This window comes from Ovis canadensis, chromosome 11 (assembly GCF_042477335.2).
Source record: "Ovis canadensis isolate MfBH-ARS-UI-01 breed Bighorn chromosome 11, ARS-UI_OviCan_v2, whole genome shotgun sequence".
NCBI classification, from domain to species: Eukaryota; Metazoa; Chordata; class Mammalia; order Artiodactyla; family Bovidae; genus Ovis; species Ovis canadensis.
This window is the reverse complement of record NC_091255.1, coordinates 45,378,887-45,397,460: the sequence shown is the minus strand read 5'-3', so window position 1 is coordinate 45,397,460 and position 18,574 is coordinate 45,378,887. Positions and strand designations below refer to the sequence as shown.

Here is an 18,574-nt window from a genome sequence, read left to right as displayed (position 1 = left end):
AAGTGGTCAACATTCACATCAGGTACGGATATTATTTACAGTACTAGCCGTCTTAACTCACTGACTTTACAGCCATTTGAGCTTGCTGACCTCGATATACTCACTGAACTAATTCAACAAACATACAGTGAGTATCTGTTATGTATCAGACACTGGGGAATAAATAAAGAACAAAACAAAGTCCCTGCCATCAAGGATCTTACGTTCCAGTCAGTCTTCCATGAAGCCAAGCAAAACAGGTAACTTTTAGAAACATTTTTACAGCTAAATGTATTCTTCCTCACCATTTCAGTTTATCATTGGCTCCTGATGAAAAGGTTGAACTTTTAATGACTTCACCCATTTCCTCCCGGCAAAAGCTAAAGTTATTGATGGTCCACATGTAGGAGAACTTCACTACCTTGATCTGTTGATAGAAAACCAGGAAGTAATTACATAGGAAGTGAGCAACCTGAAAAACAGGCTGGAGATCAGATAATTTCCCCCTCCCTCCCTTTGCATAATCCCATAGGAAGACAGCACTGTTCGGCCAGCAGAGAGGCTCAGCCTTTTCCATCCCTCATCTACATTTTAAGAAATCTCACAGTGATCAACTGCTTCCACTGCTTTTCTTTTCAGTTTCTGAGAAATACTGGATGGAAAGTGAGAAAAGCACAGACAATGTTGGGAAAGCATGTGATTAAGCCACTCCTAAAATGAACCTCTGCTCAGAGCAGTGTTTAATGATTTAGATATTGATACCACTGCCTGGGGTTGCAAATCTCAAACCTAGTTTCCCCTTGAGTTGCCCAACAAAGTCACTCATTACCATCAAGGAAGATGTAGAGAGTAGATCTAGTTTCAAAGATTCCCCTCCTTCAACCTCCTGTGAAAAACAGTGGCCTAGGCCATTCAGATTCCTCGTAGAAAACCAAGGAACGGAAAGCTGACATGTACTTTATCTATTTGACATGTATGACTCAGAGAAAGCAGGAAAGCCAACATAGAAAACAAACCTGATTCCTTTCGTCCACCGAAATCCTCCCAAGAAGCACCTACCTGTGTGTAGCACCAGCTCTCAGCCACAGGGCCACTCGACATTTCTGCCGGAGGTGGAGGACTTGGAACCCTTGACATCGCCAGTTTGAAGGTTAAACAAGATTTCCGAAGTCAGGGGACAAAAACTTCTATTGTTTCTTCACCCTGGTTGATGCAAGAAGCGAGAGAATTTTATTAGCATACTACCCTACTATTTCCATTTGACCTTCCAAAGACTGGAACCTTTGTCTCCTGCCTGGAATGCTTTCCCGTTAGCATTCAAATGACTCCTTAGCATTCAATGTTAACCTCAGAGAACATCACCTAACCTAAGGCAATCTCCTCATCACAAGGATACAATCCTGTTTTAATTTTCTGCACAAAACTAATTTAATTATTTATATAACTTATATATAATTTATATAATTATAAGATAATTAATATTATCTTACCAAATGAATTTACTTAATGGGTACTTAAAGTAGGGTCTTCCTTGATGGCTCAACAGGTAAATATGCCTGCGATGCAGGAGTCACAGACGACACGGAGGAGAATGGCACCCCACTCCAGTACTCTTGCCTAGAAAATCCCATGGACAGAGGAGCCTGGTGGGCTACAGACCATGGAGTCACAGAGTCGGACACGACTGAGCGACTTCCTGAAGAGTTAACAGCATGGTGGACCCCACACAGCTTTACTACTGACTCCTCCCCTTGGGGGTACAAATACAAATGCTCCTAAAGGAAAATAACCTTGTTACCTTTCCAACTACTGTCTATCTTCTACACATCAGTGGAAACTTATTAATAAGAATAGTCCTTGGGAGGAAGGTTCACAATGAGGGGACCAATGTATACCTATGGTTAATTTATGTTGATATATGGCAGAAACCAACACAGGATTGTCAAACAATTATCGTCCAATTAAAAATAAATTTAAAAAGAATAGTCTTCTGTTTCTTAACCTACTGTTAGCTGCTCTCTCGAAGGGTAACATTTACCCATCTTAGATGTGTTCCTTTCTATGTAGCATTAACGACCTCTCGTTACACTTCACCAGTATCTGATTTTCCAGATTCTTCTCCTTGCCTTCTCTGTTTTCTGATCATTCCTCAATATCTTTTTTTGGATTCTCTTACTTCACTGTTGTTCCCATGGTTTAATATTGAATCATTTTCTCAAACTACATTCTCTTTTGTGGTAATTTTATCCACAACAGTGTCAAATTTCTGTCTTTATATAAATGCTTTCCACATCTCCAACTCTGACCTCTCTCATAAGCCTCAGACCATTCCTAAATAATTGCTACACATCTCAACAGGGTGTCCCAGTAGCAAACCAAATCCAACTCAAAACTCTCCCCTTCAGGGTCTTTCTAAACATAAAAGACATTAAAAACAGTGGTGAATACAATTTTTAAGTACTATGAACAAAGCCAAAAACAAACAAAGCTTACAATACATGGCAAAGAGTTAGCTGTATTAACATAAGAAGTAATATATAAATTGTTTTTACAAAATAAATAAGAAAAAGACCAACTATCCTATGAAAATACCAGCCACAAAAAGTAAATAAAATAGCTCTTTGTTTAAACACTGTATATCTTTCAGGTTTGGAATGGGTTCAGGAATTTCTATTTGTAACAAGTCTGGACATGGAACAAAGGACTGGTTCCAAATAAGGGAAGGAGTATGTCAAGACTGTACATTGTCAGCCTGCTTATTTAACTTATATACAGAGTACATCATGAGAAACGCTGGGCTGGATGAAACACAGGGTGGAATCAACACTGCTGAGAGAAATATCAATAACCTCAGATATACAGATGACACCACCCTTATGGCAGAAAGTGAGGAAGAACTAAAGAGCTTCTTGATGAAGGTGAAAGAGGAGAGTGACAAAGTTGGCTTAAAGCTCAACAGTCAGAAAACTAAGATCATGGCATCTGGTCCCATCACTTCATAGCAAATAGATGGAGAACAGTGGAAACAGTGGCAGACTTTATTTGCTTGGGCTCCAAAATCACTGCACATGGTGACTGCAGCCATGAAATTAAAAGACACTTGCTCCTTGGAAGGAAAGTTATGACCAACCTAGACAGCATATTAAAAAGCAGAGACATTGCCAACAAAGGTCCATCTAGTCAAAGCTGTGGTTTTTCCAGTAGTCATGTATGGATGTGAGAGTTGGACTATAAAGAAATCTGAGTGTCAAAGAAATGATGCTTTTGAACTGTGGTGTTGGAGAAGAGAGTCCCTTGGACTGCAAGGAGATCCAACCAGTCCATCCTAAAGGAGATCAGTTCTGAGTGTTCACTGGAAGGACTGATGTTGAAGCTGAAACTCCAATAGTTTGGCCACCTGATGCAAAGGACTGACTCACTGAAAAAGACCTTGATGCTGGGAAAGATTGAAGGCAGGAGAAGGGGATGGCAGAGGATGAGATGGTTGGATGGCATCACCGACTCAATGGACATGAGTTTGGGTAAATTCCAGGAGTTGGTGATGGACAGGGAGGCCTGGCGTGCTGTGGTCCATGGAGACACAAAGAGTCGGACATGACTGAGTGACTGAACTGAACAAGTTCCCAAGTGACCTTGATGTGCTGGTCCTGGAATGTTTTGAGAGCCACTGCCCTAGAAGATCCCAGGGACGGGGGAGCCTGGTGGGCTGCCATCTGTGGGGTCGCACAGAGTTGGACATGACTGAAGTGATTTAGCAGCAGCAGCAGCAGCCCTAGAAAAACTGCCCACAGGCACAAGAAGACATGGACAAGGTCGTTCAATGTGGCAGTTATAAACAAACTGAAATCCAGTAAGAGGGAAACAGGTAACTAAATGGGGTTATTTCCATACAATGGAAAACTATTTCAGTATTTAAAAGCAATGAACTGCACCAAGGAGATGAGATCAAACACAATACTAACGAAAAGAGAGTTTTGGAATGTCTTGTTCAGTACATTATTTACACAAATTTAAGATTTATATATTATTTACAGATATCTGCATACAGTTCAGTTCAGTTGCCCAGCCATGTCTTGACTCTTTGCGACCCCATGGACTGCAGCACGCCAGGCTTCCCTGTCCGTTACCAATTCCTGGAGCTTGCTCAAACTCATGTGCATCGAGTTGGTGATGCCATCCAACCATCTCATCCTCTGTCGTCCCCTTCTCCTCCTGCCTTCAATCTTTCCCAGCATCATGGTATTTTCAAATGCGTCAGTTATTCGCATCAGGTAGCCAAAGGATTGGGGTTTCAGCTTGAGCATCAATCGTTCCAATGCATATTTAGGACTGATTTCCTTTAGGATGGACTGGTTGGATCTCCCTGAAGTCCAAGGGACTCTCAAGAGTCTTCTCCAACACCACAGTTCAAGAGCACCAATTCTTCGGTGTTCAGCTTTCTTTATGGTCCAACTCTCACATCCATACATGACTACTGGAAAAACCACAGCTTTGACTAGATGGAACTTTGTTGGCAAAGTAATTTCTCTACTTTTTAATATGCTATCTAGGTTGGTCATAATTTTCCTCCCAAGGAGCAAGTGTCTTTTAATTTCATGGCTGCAGTCACCATGTGCAGTGATTTTGGAGCCCAAGAAAATAAAGTCTGTCACTGTTTCCATTGTTCCCCCTTCTATTTGCCATGAAGTGATGGGACGGGATGCCATGATCCTAGTTTTTTGAATGTTGAGTTTTAATGCATACAGTAGAAGTGAAAAAAAATCAATGACAAGCTATGTAGCAGATTCAGGATGGGGGAGCAAGAAAGAATGAAGTTGGGAAAAGAATGCAAGACATTTCAAGTTGATCTCTCAAGTTTCTTTTAAAATTACAACGACCTAAGGCAAATATGACGATACAAATGTCATTTAATTTGGGATAACAGCTACTATTGTGTATAATATCCTCTGTACTGTTCTACTTTATCTTTAAAATATATTAATTGCAGGAATAATATAAAAAGGATATACTTATTTCATTATATCATATATTGTCTAGTTTATAATATACAAGGAAGAAATTTCTTTCCCGAACTCCCAGTTTATTTTTAGTTAGGGACTGACAATATGAATCTTATAAATGTCTGTGTTGTCCTCTGTGCTTGACTACTATGAAGCTCTGAGACAAATCTGTCTTGAAACTACAGGCTCACATGCTCATTCTATAGTCTATTATATGCTGCTGCTGCTGCTAAGTCGCTTCAGTCATGTCCGACTCTGTGCAACCCCATAGACGGCAGCCCACTAGGCTCCCCTGTCCCTGGGATTCTCCAGGCAAGACACTGGAGTGGGTTGTCATTTCCTTCTCCAGTGCATGAAAGTGAAGTCACTCAGTCGTGTCCGACTCTTAGCGACCGCATGGACTGCAGCCTACCAGGCTCCTCTGTCCATGGGATTTTCCAGGCAAGAGTATTGGAGTGGGTTGCCATTGCCTTCTCCGATATTCTATATAGCTCATATTATTACTGTTCAGTTCAGTTGCTCAGTCATGTCCGACTCTTTGCGACTCCATGAACTGCAGCACTCCAGGCCTCCCTGTCCATCACCATTTCCCGGAGTTCACTCAGACTCATGTCCATTGAGTCCGTGATGCCATCCAGCCATCTTTCATCCTCGGTCGTCCCCTTCTCCTCCTGCCCCCAATCCCTCCCAGCATCAGAGTCTTTTCCAATGAGTCAACTCTTCGCATGAGGTGGCCAAAGTACTGGAGCTTCAGCTTCAGCATCATTCCTTCCAAAGAAATCCCAGGGTTGATCTCCTTCAGAACGGACTGGTTGGATCTCCTTGCAGTCCAAGGGACTCTCAAGTGTCTTCTCCAACACCATGGTTCAAAAGCATCAATTCTTTGGCGCTCAGCCTTCTTCACAGTCCAACTCTCACATCCATACATGACCACAGGAAAAACCATAGCCTTGACTAGACGCACCTTAGTCGGCAAAGTAATGTCTCTGCTTTTGAATATGCTGTCTAGGTTGGTCATAACTTTTCTTCCAAGGAGTAAGCATCTTTTATTTATTTATTTTTTTAGCATCTTTTAATTTCATGGCTGCAGTCACCATCTGTAGTGATTTTGGAGCCCCCAAAAATAAAGTCTGACACTGTTTCTACTGTTTCCCCATCTATTTCCCATGAAGTGATGGGACTGGATGCCTTGATCTTCGTTTTCTGAATGTTGAGCTTTAAGCCAACTTTTTCGCTCTCCTCTTTCACTTTCATCAAGAGGCTTTTTAGTTCCTCTTCACTTTCTGCCATAAGGGTGGTGTCATCTGCATATCTGAGGTTATTGATATTTCTCCCGGCAATCTTGATTCCAGCTTGTGCTTCTTCCAGTCCAGCATTTCTCATGATGGACTCTGCATATAAGTTAAATAAGCAGGGTGACAATATACAGCCTTGCCGTACCCCTTTTCCTATTTGGAACCAGTCTGTTGTTCCATGTCCAGTTCTAACTGTTGCTTCCTGACCTGCATACAGATTTCTCAAGAGGCAGGTTAGGTGGTCTGGTATTCCCATCTCTTTCAGAATTTTCCACAGTTTATTGTGATCCACACAGTCAAAGGCTTTGGCATAGCCAATAAAGCAGAAATAGATGTTTTTCGGGAACTCTTGCTTTTTCCATGATCCAGCGGATGTTGGCAATTTGATCTCTGGTTCCTCTGCCTTTTCTAAAACCAGCTTGAACATCAGGGAGTTCACAGTTCATGTACTGCTGAAGCCTGGCTTGGAGAATTTTGAGCATTACTTTACTAGCGTGTGAGATGAGTTCAATTGTGTGGTAGTTTGAGCATTCTTTTACATTGCCTTTCTTTGGAATTGGAATGAAAACTGACCTTTTCCAGCCCTGTGGCCAGTGCTGAGTTTTCCAAATTTGCTGGCATATTGAGTGCAGCACTTTCACAGCATCATCTTTCAGGATTTGAAACAGCTCAACTGGGAATTCCATCACCTCCACTAGCTTTGTTCATAGAGATGCTTTCTAAGGCCCACTTAACTTCACCTTCCAAGATGTCTGGCTCTAGATTAGTGATCACATCATCATGATTATCTGGGTCGTGAAGATCTTTTTTGTGCAGTTCTTCCATGTATTCTTGCCACCTCTTCTTAATATCTTCTGCTTCTGTTAGGTCCATACCATTTCTGTCCTTTATTGAGCCCATCTTTGCATGAAATGTTCCCTTGGTATCTCTAATTTTCTTGAAGAGATCTCTAGTCTTTCTAGAGATCTGCTGTTTTCCTCTATTTCTTTGCATTGATAGCTGAAGAAGGCTTTCTTATCTCTTCTTGCTATTCTTTGGAACTCTGCATTCAGATGCTTGTATCTTTCCTTTTCTCCTTTGCTTTTCGCATCTTTTCTTTTCACAGCTATTTGTAAGGACTCCCCAGACAGCCATTTTGCTTTTTTGCATTTCTTTTCCATGGGGATGGTCTTGATCCCTGTCTCCTGTACAATGTCATGAACCTCATTCCATAGGTCATCAGGCACTCTATCTATCAGATCTAGGCCCTTAAATCTATTTCTCACTTCCACTGTATAATCATAAGGGATTTGATTTAGGTCATACCTGAATGGTCTAGCGGTTTCCCCTACTTTCTTCAATTTGAGTCTGAATTATTACTGTACTATAGCTTTATTATTTTCTTAACACTGTAACTAATTTTGCTGTAAGTCCTTAAACTGTTTACTCTTTTGATATGTTAAGTATTTCTGGAAACTGCCTCAAATCCTTCATAGAAAGAGGTATAAATGAATAAATTTCCCCTGCCCCTAAATCACTCAACTCATACACATTCAGTAGCTACTTAAGTAATAAGCATGGAAGAGTATTAATAAGATATAGGGCAGCCTCACGGAGTAATACCACTAGTATTATTAGTCCCTACTGGTTTAAACACTATCCTACATGTGTTTATAATTAAAATATCCCATGTAATGACAGATGAAGTTAAGACTTATACACATGATGTGCTATTTTACTTAAGCCAGCAAACTAAGCACTGCAATGGCCTTTGGGTCTCCCTGGTTTATGCAATTCAAGATTTCATGATAATATCAAGAAAAGAGACCTGTGATCAAGATAGGCTTGCACTTGATGGAAAACACATTCTCACCCCGTGGGCTGCAGCCTGCCAGGCTCCTATGTCCAGGAATTCTCTAGGCAAGAATATTGGAATGGGTAGCCATTCCCTTCTTCAAAGGATCCTCCTGGATCCAGGGATGGACCCTGGGTATCTCCTGCATTGCAGGTAGATTCTTTACCATCCGAGTTACCAGAGAAGCCCATTTATTTGTCTAGTAGTAAACGCATCTTAGGTAGTTTTATAAATCCAGTTACCATTACTGCTAGTAGGAACCAGAATGGAATTTCAAAATTCCCAATTAAAACTATCTTTTGGGCAGGCTGGCAATGAAGATGTGAATTTTACACGTTAGTTAAGAGCATAAAACTTGGCTCTGTGGGTGTGCAGGCTCAGCTCTATATTGATGGATCATAAAATACTAATTTTAGTTTATTGTTAAAGATTAAAAAATACTTCAAACTTACCTAACAATTAATAATTTAGGAATTCTCTAGGCCTAAGAAAAAAAACAAGCTTAAAAGCCAGCTTATTTTAATGGATTAACTATTGCTACAGAGCTATGGTCCATTATCACAACCAGAAAATAAAATACAACTTGTCTTGGCCATTGTTTCCTATCTTTTTTGTTTCTCATTTATTCTGTACACAAGTCTTTGTGTTTTTTTTTTTTTAAATAGTATCACCCACCCATCTTCCAATTGTTTAAAAATGTCTACCCAGCAGTCAGCAGAACTAGAGAATCAGTTTTAGACTCTAAGGAGCTCTAACCACACTACCTGCCAGAAGGGAAATTGACTAGGATAGCACAGCCCTAATTAATTTCACTCAGAGTAGGCACCATGTGCAAACATGTTCATCAGCAAAGCAGCCTGGTGGTACATGAACTCTTCAGCACTTCATGCCAATTGCCACAGATGCCCAGCAGAAAAACAGTTTTAGAAAAGAGGAGGTCTATTTGAGGGTCATGATCTGAGAATCTTTAGGAGACAACAAGCATCAACATAGACTGTTCGTGGCTTCAAACAAGTTAAAACACGACTTCCCAAGTTCTCTAACAAGAAATTTATTTTCCAAAGCTTAGCAAACTTCCCAGTATGCTGACAACTCGGAGGCTGAATGTATCTGTTACATGCGTGCTGAGCTGCTTCAGTTGTGTACGACTCTTTGCGATCCTATGGACTGTACCCTACCAGGCTCCTCTGTCCGTGGATTTTCCAGGCAAGAATACTGGAGTGGGTTGCCATTTCCTTATCCCAGGGGATTTTCCCAACCCAGGGATCCAACCCAAGTCTCTTATGTCTCCTGCACTGGCAGCCGCGTTCTTTACCACTAGCGCCACCTGGGAAGCCCTATCTGTAATACACTACCATTTATTTTCCTGTTCACTCTATTAAATCCTGACCTGTCAGTCTACTCTTCTGAGTGTATCTTCATTCTATAAGATGAAAAAGATTGATTATTTTTCCCTTCATTGTGAAGACATAAATCAGTAATTCGAACTGAACTCTTATGTAATCAGGATACTTCCCAATAGTGTAACCTGTGGTATATGCTAGAGCTAGGCTAGACATTCTCTGCAAAATGTTATACAGATAGCTTGTGTAGTTTTCTTTTTTTCTTTCTTTTTAGTGGAAAAGGGATTCAACCCTTAAGGATTTAAAAAAAAAACTTTTTATATTGTATTGGGGTTTAGCTGATTAACAAACAATGCTAATAATTGAGAATTCCAGGTGAAATTATCAATGCTAAAAAATGATAATTTCAGGTGAAGAGCAAAGGGAATCACCCATACATATATACATATCCATTCTCCTGACAGCTTGTGCAGTTTTTAAATCTTTTATTCCTTATAAGCATTCTTCCATCTTTAATCTAATCCAATCATCCAGAGAATTAAAAAAAAACAACAAACAATTAATACAGGCATATCGCATATATGGTATCTTTATATCCATCAGTCTTAAAATTACAAGATAAAATTATGGAGATACTGGACTGAATCATTGTTTTTGTAGGCCAAAGACAGTCAAAAATTGGCAATTTCATATGGTTTAATACATAAACATGCACAAGCTAGAAGGCTGGGAATATGGCTTCTTGCCAAAGCATAGTTTTTTAGGGACTTTTTAAAAACCTGTAACTTTTTTTTTCATGGTTTAAAGCCTGGTACAGTTTCCAAATAAGGAAAAATACCAATGTCGTTAACTATTTTAAACTTGAGAGACGTCTGCATTTTCCAAAACAGAAGATGCCAAAAGACTGTTCACACACACACACAGAACTATAGAAAGACTTGGGTATATTCATTTTTAAGAAACTGTTGGGACCTCAAAGGAGTGTCTGTATTTCTTCTGTTACATATCCTCAATCATATACAGCCCAGGAGGTAGTATCTTTCTCATTACCCTATAAATTACAGGTCATACTGATTTCCTCTGCTGCAAGGTTTGAATGACTTTTGAATATCTGTTATGAGTAAACTTTTTGCAGTTCAGTCTAGTTGGTGCCCTGCTTAGTCGTTCAGTCATGTCTGACTCTTTGCGACCCTATGGACTGTAGCCAGTCAGGCTCCTCTGTCCACTGGGATTCTCCAGGCAAGAATACTGGAGTGGGTTGCCATGCCCTCCTAGAGCGAATCTTCCCATCTCAGGGATCGAGCCCAGGTCTCTCGTACTGCAGGTGGATTCTTTATCATCTGAGCCACCAGGGAAGCCCTCAATGTAGTCTAACAAAATACTAAATGCACTTAAAAACAAAAAATTTAGAGACACTTCTTAAAATGAAACTAGGGGCAATCAAGAGAGATTTCAATCAGCAAAGGAAGACTGGGGTTTCTCATGTCTCATATTAGGTACACGCTTTCTAAAATTTACAAGTTAAAGATGACTGCTTTTTTAAAAAAACCTGAGATATAACTGACATGTAACACTGTATTTTTTTTTAATCCTGTAACACAGGGATTTAGAATTGAGTGACTCTAAAGAGCAAGAAGAAAAAAATCAATAGCGTAACAGAAAAATAGGCAAAGAACAGCCAATGGTTTACAGATAAGTAAATATCAATGGCTCTTAAATATGTGAAACAAGTTCAACTCTCATTTATAATGATAAATGCAGAGTAAACCACACATTAATTCACCCAGTGAGTCTGGAAAGATTAAAATGTTTGATAACACTTGCGGCTCAGGCGGTAAAGCGTCTGCCTACAATGAGGGAGACCTGGGTTCAATCCTGGGTCGGGAAGATCTCCTGGAGAAGGAAATGGCACCCCACTCCAATATTCTTGCCTGGAAAATCCCATGGATGGAGGAGCCTGGTAGGCTACAGTTCATGGGGTCGCAAAGAGTCGGACACGACTGAGCGACTTCACTCACTCACTCACTCAGGATAAGAAGAGCATTTCTGATTGGAGTATAAACTGTTATAAACTCCACAAAGAGAAATATATATCAAAATGAATAAGAAATGCATATACCCTTTGATCTAACAGTCCCATATAGAAATTTATCAAACTGATATATTTAATATGATAAATATAAAAGGTTTTTCAATGTAGCACTATTTGCAATCACAATAACTTAAAAAAAGGAAATAACCTGAAAGTCCATCAACAGGGGATTGATTACATAAATTATGATATAGACAATGCAATAATAATATTTATTTTAAAAAGGAATGGGGAAGCTCCTTCTATCTAAACACGCCAAAATATTTAGTGTGTGTGTATAAAATATCTCTGTAAAGCTACACAAGACTCTAGGGACACTAGCTACTTCCAAGGAAGGAAACTCCTTCCTTCCATTGGGTGGGAAGGAGAATTTCCAGTATGTTCCCTTTTGTACTTACTGAATTTTGAACCATGTGACTATATTACCTTTTCAAATAGTGAGTAAAAATATCTTAAGAGAATTAGCAGACTTTACAATTAATTCCTCTAAGGTATGAGATGGCTTATAAATCAGACCCTTATGAGAAACAAGACAGGAATTCTTCAGTGGCTTCCACTGTTATCCAAATAAAATCTGCCTTTTGTCATGACGGCCAAAGCTTCAGTATATCTCTTGACCTCACCTAACACTTACTCTTCTCAGTCATCAGACTTTAGTTACTCAGGCCTTTAGTGAACACATCAGGCTCTTTCCTCACCCTGGAAATCTCTTTCTTCCCTCATATTTTTTCACAGCTGGCTTCTTCTCGTCATTTAGGTGTCCTGTCAAATGTAGTATCCACAGACAGGTCATCCCTGACCACGGGTTTAGAAGCAGTCCTCACTTACAGCCTCTTTCATCACATTACTCTGTTTATACTTCTTTTTTATTTTTTTAACTTTAAAGTTTTTATTTTGTATTGGGAATATGGTCAACTAACAACGTTGTGGTGTTTCAGGTGAACAGCGAAGAGACTCAACCATACATATACAGGTATCCATTCTCCCCCAGAGCCCCTTCCATCCAGGCTGGCATATAACACTGAGCAGAGCTGCATGTGTTATACAATACGTTTTGTTGGTTATCCATTTTAAACACTGCAGTGTGCAGATGACCCTCCCAAAGTCCCTAACTATCCCTTCCCCTGGCAACCATGAGTTTTATCAGACAGAGGAGAAATATCCTATGACACCCCTTACATGTGGAATCTAAAAAGAAATGATACAAATGAACTTACTTTACAAAACAAGGAAGACTCACAAATTCAGTAAATGAACTTACATTTTTTTAGTACCACTATCTGAAATTGCCTGTTTTTATATTTTCATTTGTCTACTGTCTCTCCCACTAAGAAGTTAAAGCACAATGAGAGAACAGCATTCCCCTATGCCTAAAATGGTATCATAATAGGTATTCAATAAATATTTATTCAATGAAATTGCTACCGACTAACTAGACTACTGTCTTTTGGGAAAGTATTTTTCTTTAATGAGCTCTAGTTAATAGGAGTTGCTGAATGAGTAACAGCTATAGGAATCCAAGCATACTTTTAAAACAAAATATTTTAGGGACTTCCCTGGTGGTCCAGTGGTTAAGAACCTGCCTTCCAAAGCAGGGGATAAGGGCTCACTCCCTGATGGGCAACTAAGATTCCACATGTCGCAGTGCCACTAAGCCTGGGCATATACTCTGAAAAAACCATAATAAAAAGTGACACATGTAAAAAAATATATATGTACACATACTCCACCAAATGACACACGCACCCCAATGTTCACTGCAGCACTGTTTACAACAACCAGGACATGGTGACTCAGATGGGCAAGAATCCGCCTGCAATGTGGGAGACCCAGGTTCAATCTCTGGGTCGGGAAGATCCCCTAGAGAAGGAACGGCAATCCACTGCATACCCTTGCCTGGAGAATCCCATGGACAGAGGAGCCTGATGGCCTACAGTCCATGGGGTCGCAGAGAGTCAGCCTCGACTAACAGTTTCACTTTCAGGACAAGGAAACAACCTAAATGTCCCATCTACAGATGAACGGACAAAGAAGACAAGGCACATGTGTACAAGGTAATATCACTCAGCTATAAAAAGGAACAAAACTGGGTGGCTGGTGGAAATGTGGATGGACCCAGAGTCTGTCATACAAAGTGAAGTTAAGTCAGAAAGAGAAAAATGTCATATATTAATGCATATATGTGGAACCCAGAAAAATGGTACCAATGAACCTATTTCCAGGGCAAGACTAGAGGCACAGACACAGAGAATGGACACGTGGACACAGGGAGGTGAAAGGAGGGTGAGACGAGTCAGGAGATTAGGACCGACACACACGCTACCATGCGTAAACAGCTAGTGGGGAGCTGCTGCACAGCACAGGGAATTCAGCTCAGTGACCATCTACGGGGGTGAGGCGGAGGGCGTGGGGGGGAGGTCCAGACGGAGGGGATATATGCATGCACACAGCTGATTCATTTCACTGTGCCACAGAAACTAACACAGCAGTGTAAAACAATTATACTATAAAAAAAAAAACTAACGGTTCATCTTCAGTTTTAAAGAACTAATTGAACATATTTCAAAACTACGTTCTTCTTTGATTAAAAAAAAATCCAAGAAAAGTTGAGAAAAAAGAGAAATGTGCAGGGCTAAATGGGAAGTTCCTGAACCCACAACAGTTAAGATAAACATCTTCCAGTATAAGTCAATCCTGAAAGTATCATCATAGCAGCTGTCGCAAACTCATGCTAGACCTCTCAGTTATTCCAAGTTAAATTCTATATGGTAAAATTTCCATATATGGATAAAAATGAGGTAGATTATTAGCATTTACTTAGAACTGATCTATATTTTCATGTCTGACACAGGGCTTGATTCCCTTAAAACTGACATGTAGAGAAATGATAATTAATATTAAATATATGCATGTGCAAACATGTGTATAGAAACAAATATACAGAGAGAGACACGGAGATAGACACATCCACCTTTAAAACATGTCCAGACACATTACTAAGTTTTTTCTATACCAGGCTATGATGCAGAACATATTTTCTACCATAGTCAAATATTTATCTAAGAGTTCAACTGTTTTTATATTTGTTGCATATAAGGAAAACTTAGAAGAAACTTCTGTATATAAGGAAAACTCAGAAACAAGTATAGTATTACATATGCATGTCAGTACCATTAAGGTTTTCCTAGTTTATAGATCTCTTCGGAGAAGGCGATGGCAACCCACCCCAGTACTCTTGCCTGGAAACTCCCATGGACGGAGGAGCCTGGAGGGCTGCAGTCCATGGGGTCGCTGAGGGTCGGACTCAGGGTCAGACTCGACTCAGCGAATTTACTTTCACTTTTCACTTTCCTGCTTTGGAGAAGGAAATGGCAACCCACTCCAGTGTTCTTGCCTGGAGAATCCCAGGGATGAGGGAGCCTGGTGGGCTGTTGTCTATGGGGTCGCACAGAGTTGGACACGACTGAAGTGACTTAGCAGCAGTAGCAGTAGGCAAGCATGGACTCTAAAATGACTGTGAGGATTAGGTATGCTTTTGAACATAAAAAGACTATTTTTTTCTTCTTCTCAATGTATTGTAAGAGTTTTATAGAAATAGCCTGGCTAGTAAGGCTCATCCAAAGTTAAAATGAAGATGAACAAGAAGATACATGAAAGAATTTCAAGTCACTGAAAGCAAAGGAATAAACAATAGACTGCTCCCACTGACTCCCAACCTCAGCGTGTGCTGGCTGTTTACAGTCTTAGTGCCCTTCTCTATAGGTTATAAATAACTACAAAGTGTCCTTGTCCCCAAGGAGACCTCAGCAGCCAGCTCAAAGGTTAAAATATGGGATACTTCTCAATCTGGATGCAACTTTTCCAGTTAGAAAAAAAAAATCAAAGAGCAGAAAAATTTATTGCCAATTCAAGTTAAGGGCTAGGGAATCATTCCCTCTCCCCCCAAACTATCCATTATGTAAGAGAAGTTAATATAGACCTATTAGCATAATCCCCTACCCGAAAAATATGTCCAGGGAGAGCATGTGCGTGGGTGCATACTAAGTTGCTTCAGTCATATCGGACTCTTTTCAACCCTATGGACCCATCAGGTTCCTCTGTCCACAGAACTCTCCAGGTAAGAATACTGGAACGGGTTGCCATGCCCTCTAGGAGATCTTCCCCACCCAGGGACCGAACTCACATCTCTAATGCCTCCTGAATTGGTAGGTGGGTTCTTTACCATTAGCGTCACCTGGGAAGCCAGCCCCCCAGGGAGGGCATGTTCTGCTCCAAATGCAGAGGTCTGCCCTGGAAAGAGGTAGATGCCACTCACCAGTCTTGTAGGACTGCATCTCCTTAGAACTTAAAAAGACTTCTTGGGTTTTTGTTTTGCTTTTTAATTCAGGCCCAAATAACTTGTATCTACATAACAATGTAAAAGAAAAAAAAATTCCTGTCTCCACTTGAATGGAGGATCCTGCAGAATAAACCATAAGTACAACAAGCACAGGTTTCACAAAGTCTGGGTTCTTTCATCAGGTGATATGCTGCTGTTGTTAATCACTAAACCTCTGCTAGGATAAGATACAAAACAAACAAACAAAAAGCCGACTTCCTCCAACTGCTTTAAAAAAAAAAAAGGCAGACAGTGTTCATCAGATTAAGCTTCTCCACACATCACTTTCAAAACCCATTATTTGGGAGATGGCTAAAATAGAAAGACATGAATTCAAATCAGCAAACAAATCTGACTATAAAGGGGCTATTTCACTTCAAAGTGGATCTCAGCTCCAAAGGAAAACACCTTTAGAAATGAAGTTAGACAGGCAGAACCAAACCACCAGCAACTTCTCTCTCTTCACAAATAATAATAATGTGTATTCCACTGATGGCTTGGGCACAAATCTCTAGGGCCACAAAGAGCAAACTTAGGAAAAATGAAGATTTTAACACATCCCACATGTTATCAAAGACTTCTCCTCTAGGTTGAGAAAATTTATTCTAAAACAAGAGCTGGAACAGAATTTTAAAAAAAGAAGAAGGAAGAGGAAGAAGAAGAGGGACAAAACCTTATGGTTAAGAGACTATTATATAATTATATAAAGCTTTTTTGAGATTTGAGAAGTTACATTTTTTCACCTTCTCCCCTCAACCTCAACTATGAAGAACCTTATAAAATCAAACAGCAAACAGATGAGTGGCTTGGTCTTAATACAATTTAAGCATGTCCAATCTGTAATGAATTCAAAAACTAAACAGTCATTTTATGCAACAAACAGGCAGAGGCTGTATAGCCTCACAGGGTCTTCTGGCCTTCGGAGAAGCCAAATTCAACAAGCAGTTCTCTTTGCCCACCAATGTTTTAGTCAAACCATTTAAAAATATTTCTTGCTAACGCAATCTGGCTAGAGAAGGGGCCCAAGAATGCATACCAAAGAAGAAATTCTAAGCTGGCCCTGGGGTATACAATCTGGGGTAACTTCATTAACTCAGAAGCTGAAGAGACCCACCTGCTCCAGAGGATTTGGTCTACTCAAGGGCAACCAATCCTCTTCAGCATTTACGACTGCATACTATGTAGCACTGCAGACGGTGACCGCAGCCACGAAATTAAAGGATCCTTGCTCTTTGGGAGGAAAGCTATGACAAACCTAGATAATGTATTAAAAAAGAGACATCACTTTGCCAACAAACGTCCACATAGCAAAGCTACTTAGTCATGTACAGATGTGAGAGTTGGACCATAAAGAAGGCTGAACACCATGGAATTGATGCTTTGGAACTGTGGTGCCAGAGAAGACTCTTGAGAGTCTTTTGGACTGCAAGGACATCAAACCAGCCAATCCTAAAGGAAATCAACTTTGAATATTCATTGGATGGACTGATGCTGACACTCTAATACTTTGGCCACCTGATGCAAAGAGCCAACTCACTGGAAAATATTCTGATGTTGAGAAAGATTTAAAGAAAAAGGAGAAGGGGATGGCAGAGGATATGATGGTTAAATAGCCACCACCAACTCAATGAACATGGATTTGAACAAACTCTGGGAGATAATGAAGGACAAGGAAGTCTGGTGTGCTACAGTCCATGAGTTTGCAAAGAGTTGGACTCGACTTAGCGACTGAACAACAACTACTATCCAGTAGTATAGAATTCAGTGTTCTCTGGAAACTTTTGATGAGAGACATCTAGACCTCTCTGTAACCGCAAAAGAGACAACTGAGGTATACGTGTGCTTTTATTTCCTTCAAGTGTGGTCTGAAGTAGAGAAATCTGATGACTGTTTACATTGGATCCATGTTCCCTACCTAAACCCACCTGCAAAAAATAAATTCTCCTTTCCAAAGTTCTTAAAAATAAGCCAATTTCTAGGTTCTAACTAAACTAAATGGGACAAAGGATGAGCAGGAAGTTCTCGGTTTTAAGTGTTCATTCCAAAATTCATGATGCAAGGAAAAAGTAAAACCACACAGGCAGACAAAACAGGTCAAAGTTAAAATGTCTGTCTTAACACAATTTCCTGGCTCCTGATGACTTGGCAGAATGTAAAAGATTAAAATGCAATAACATCTTTTTACCCAATAAAACTGTGTAAAAACATACATAAGCATTTAAGGTAAGAACCTCATGCCACAAGCAAAACTTTCAAGATGGTAGGTAGCGAGAATGGTAGAAATATCTAAGTTACACACAGAGAGAGGAGTTCTGAGGTACATACACACAGATAATTTGCTCAAAATCAAACTCCTTTTATATAGAGTAAAATGAAGCCCTTTTCTAAAATGAAGATCTTTTCTAGGGAGAAAAATAATCTTACTCTAAAAATGTCCAGATCATGTATTATCAACCATTAATTAAAAATTAAAACATCTTTTCTCATCTCCATCATTAGTGTAAAGCCTTATCCTATATATAGCAGGCACCAGAGAAGACCTGAATAAATAACTCTGGTTTACTCCAGGAAAGAATATTCATAATTAGACCTCTTTTCATAAACCAGTTGTGAAAAATGTTTAACATTGATTGTAATGCTCATTATTAAAAAA

The 18,574-nt window shown here is 39.9% G+C and overlaps 1 protein-coding gene across 3 annotated transcripts in view; it reads right to left on the bottom strand.

The window, feature by feature from the left end:
* Nucleotides 1-18,574, bottom strand: part of SPOP (speckle type BTB/POZ protein) — an 82,266-nt gene that overhangs the window by 19,792 nt on the left and 43,900 nt on the right. For all 3 annotated transcript variants that reach the window (XM_069603682.1, XM_069603683.1, XM_069603681.1), the window contains 2 exons: nucleotides 1,039-1,182; nucleotides 285-406 (listed from right to left, as the gene is read on the bottom strand). In XM_069603682.1, the coding sequence (XP_069459783.1) occupies nucleotides 285-406; nucleotides 1,039-1,116 (200 nt within the window). In that variant the 5' untranslated portion in view covers nucleotides 1,117-1,182. The remainder of the gene's footprint in view (nucleotides 1-284; nucleotides 407-1,038; nucleotides 1,183-18,574) is intronic.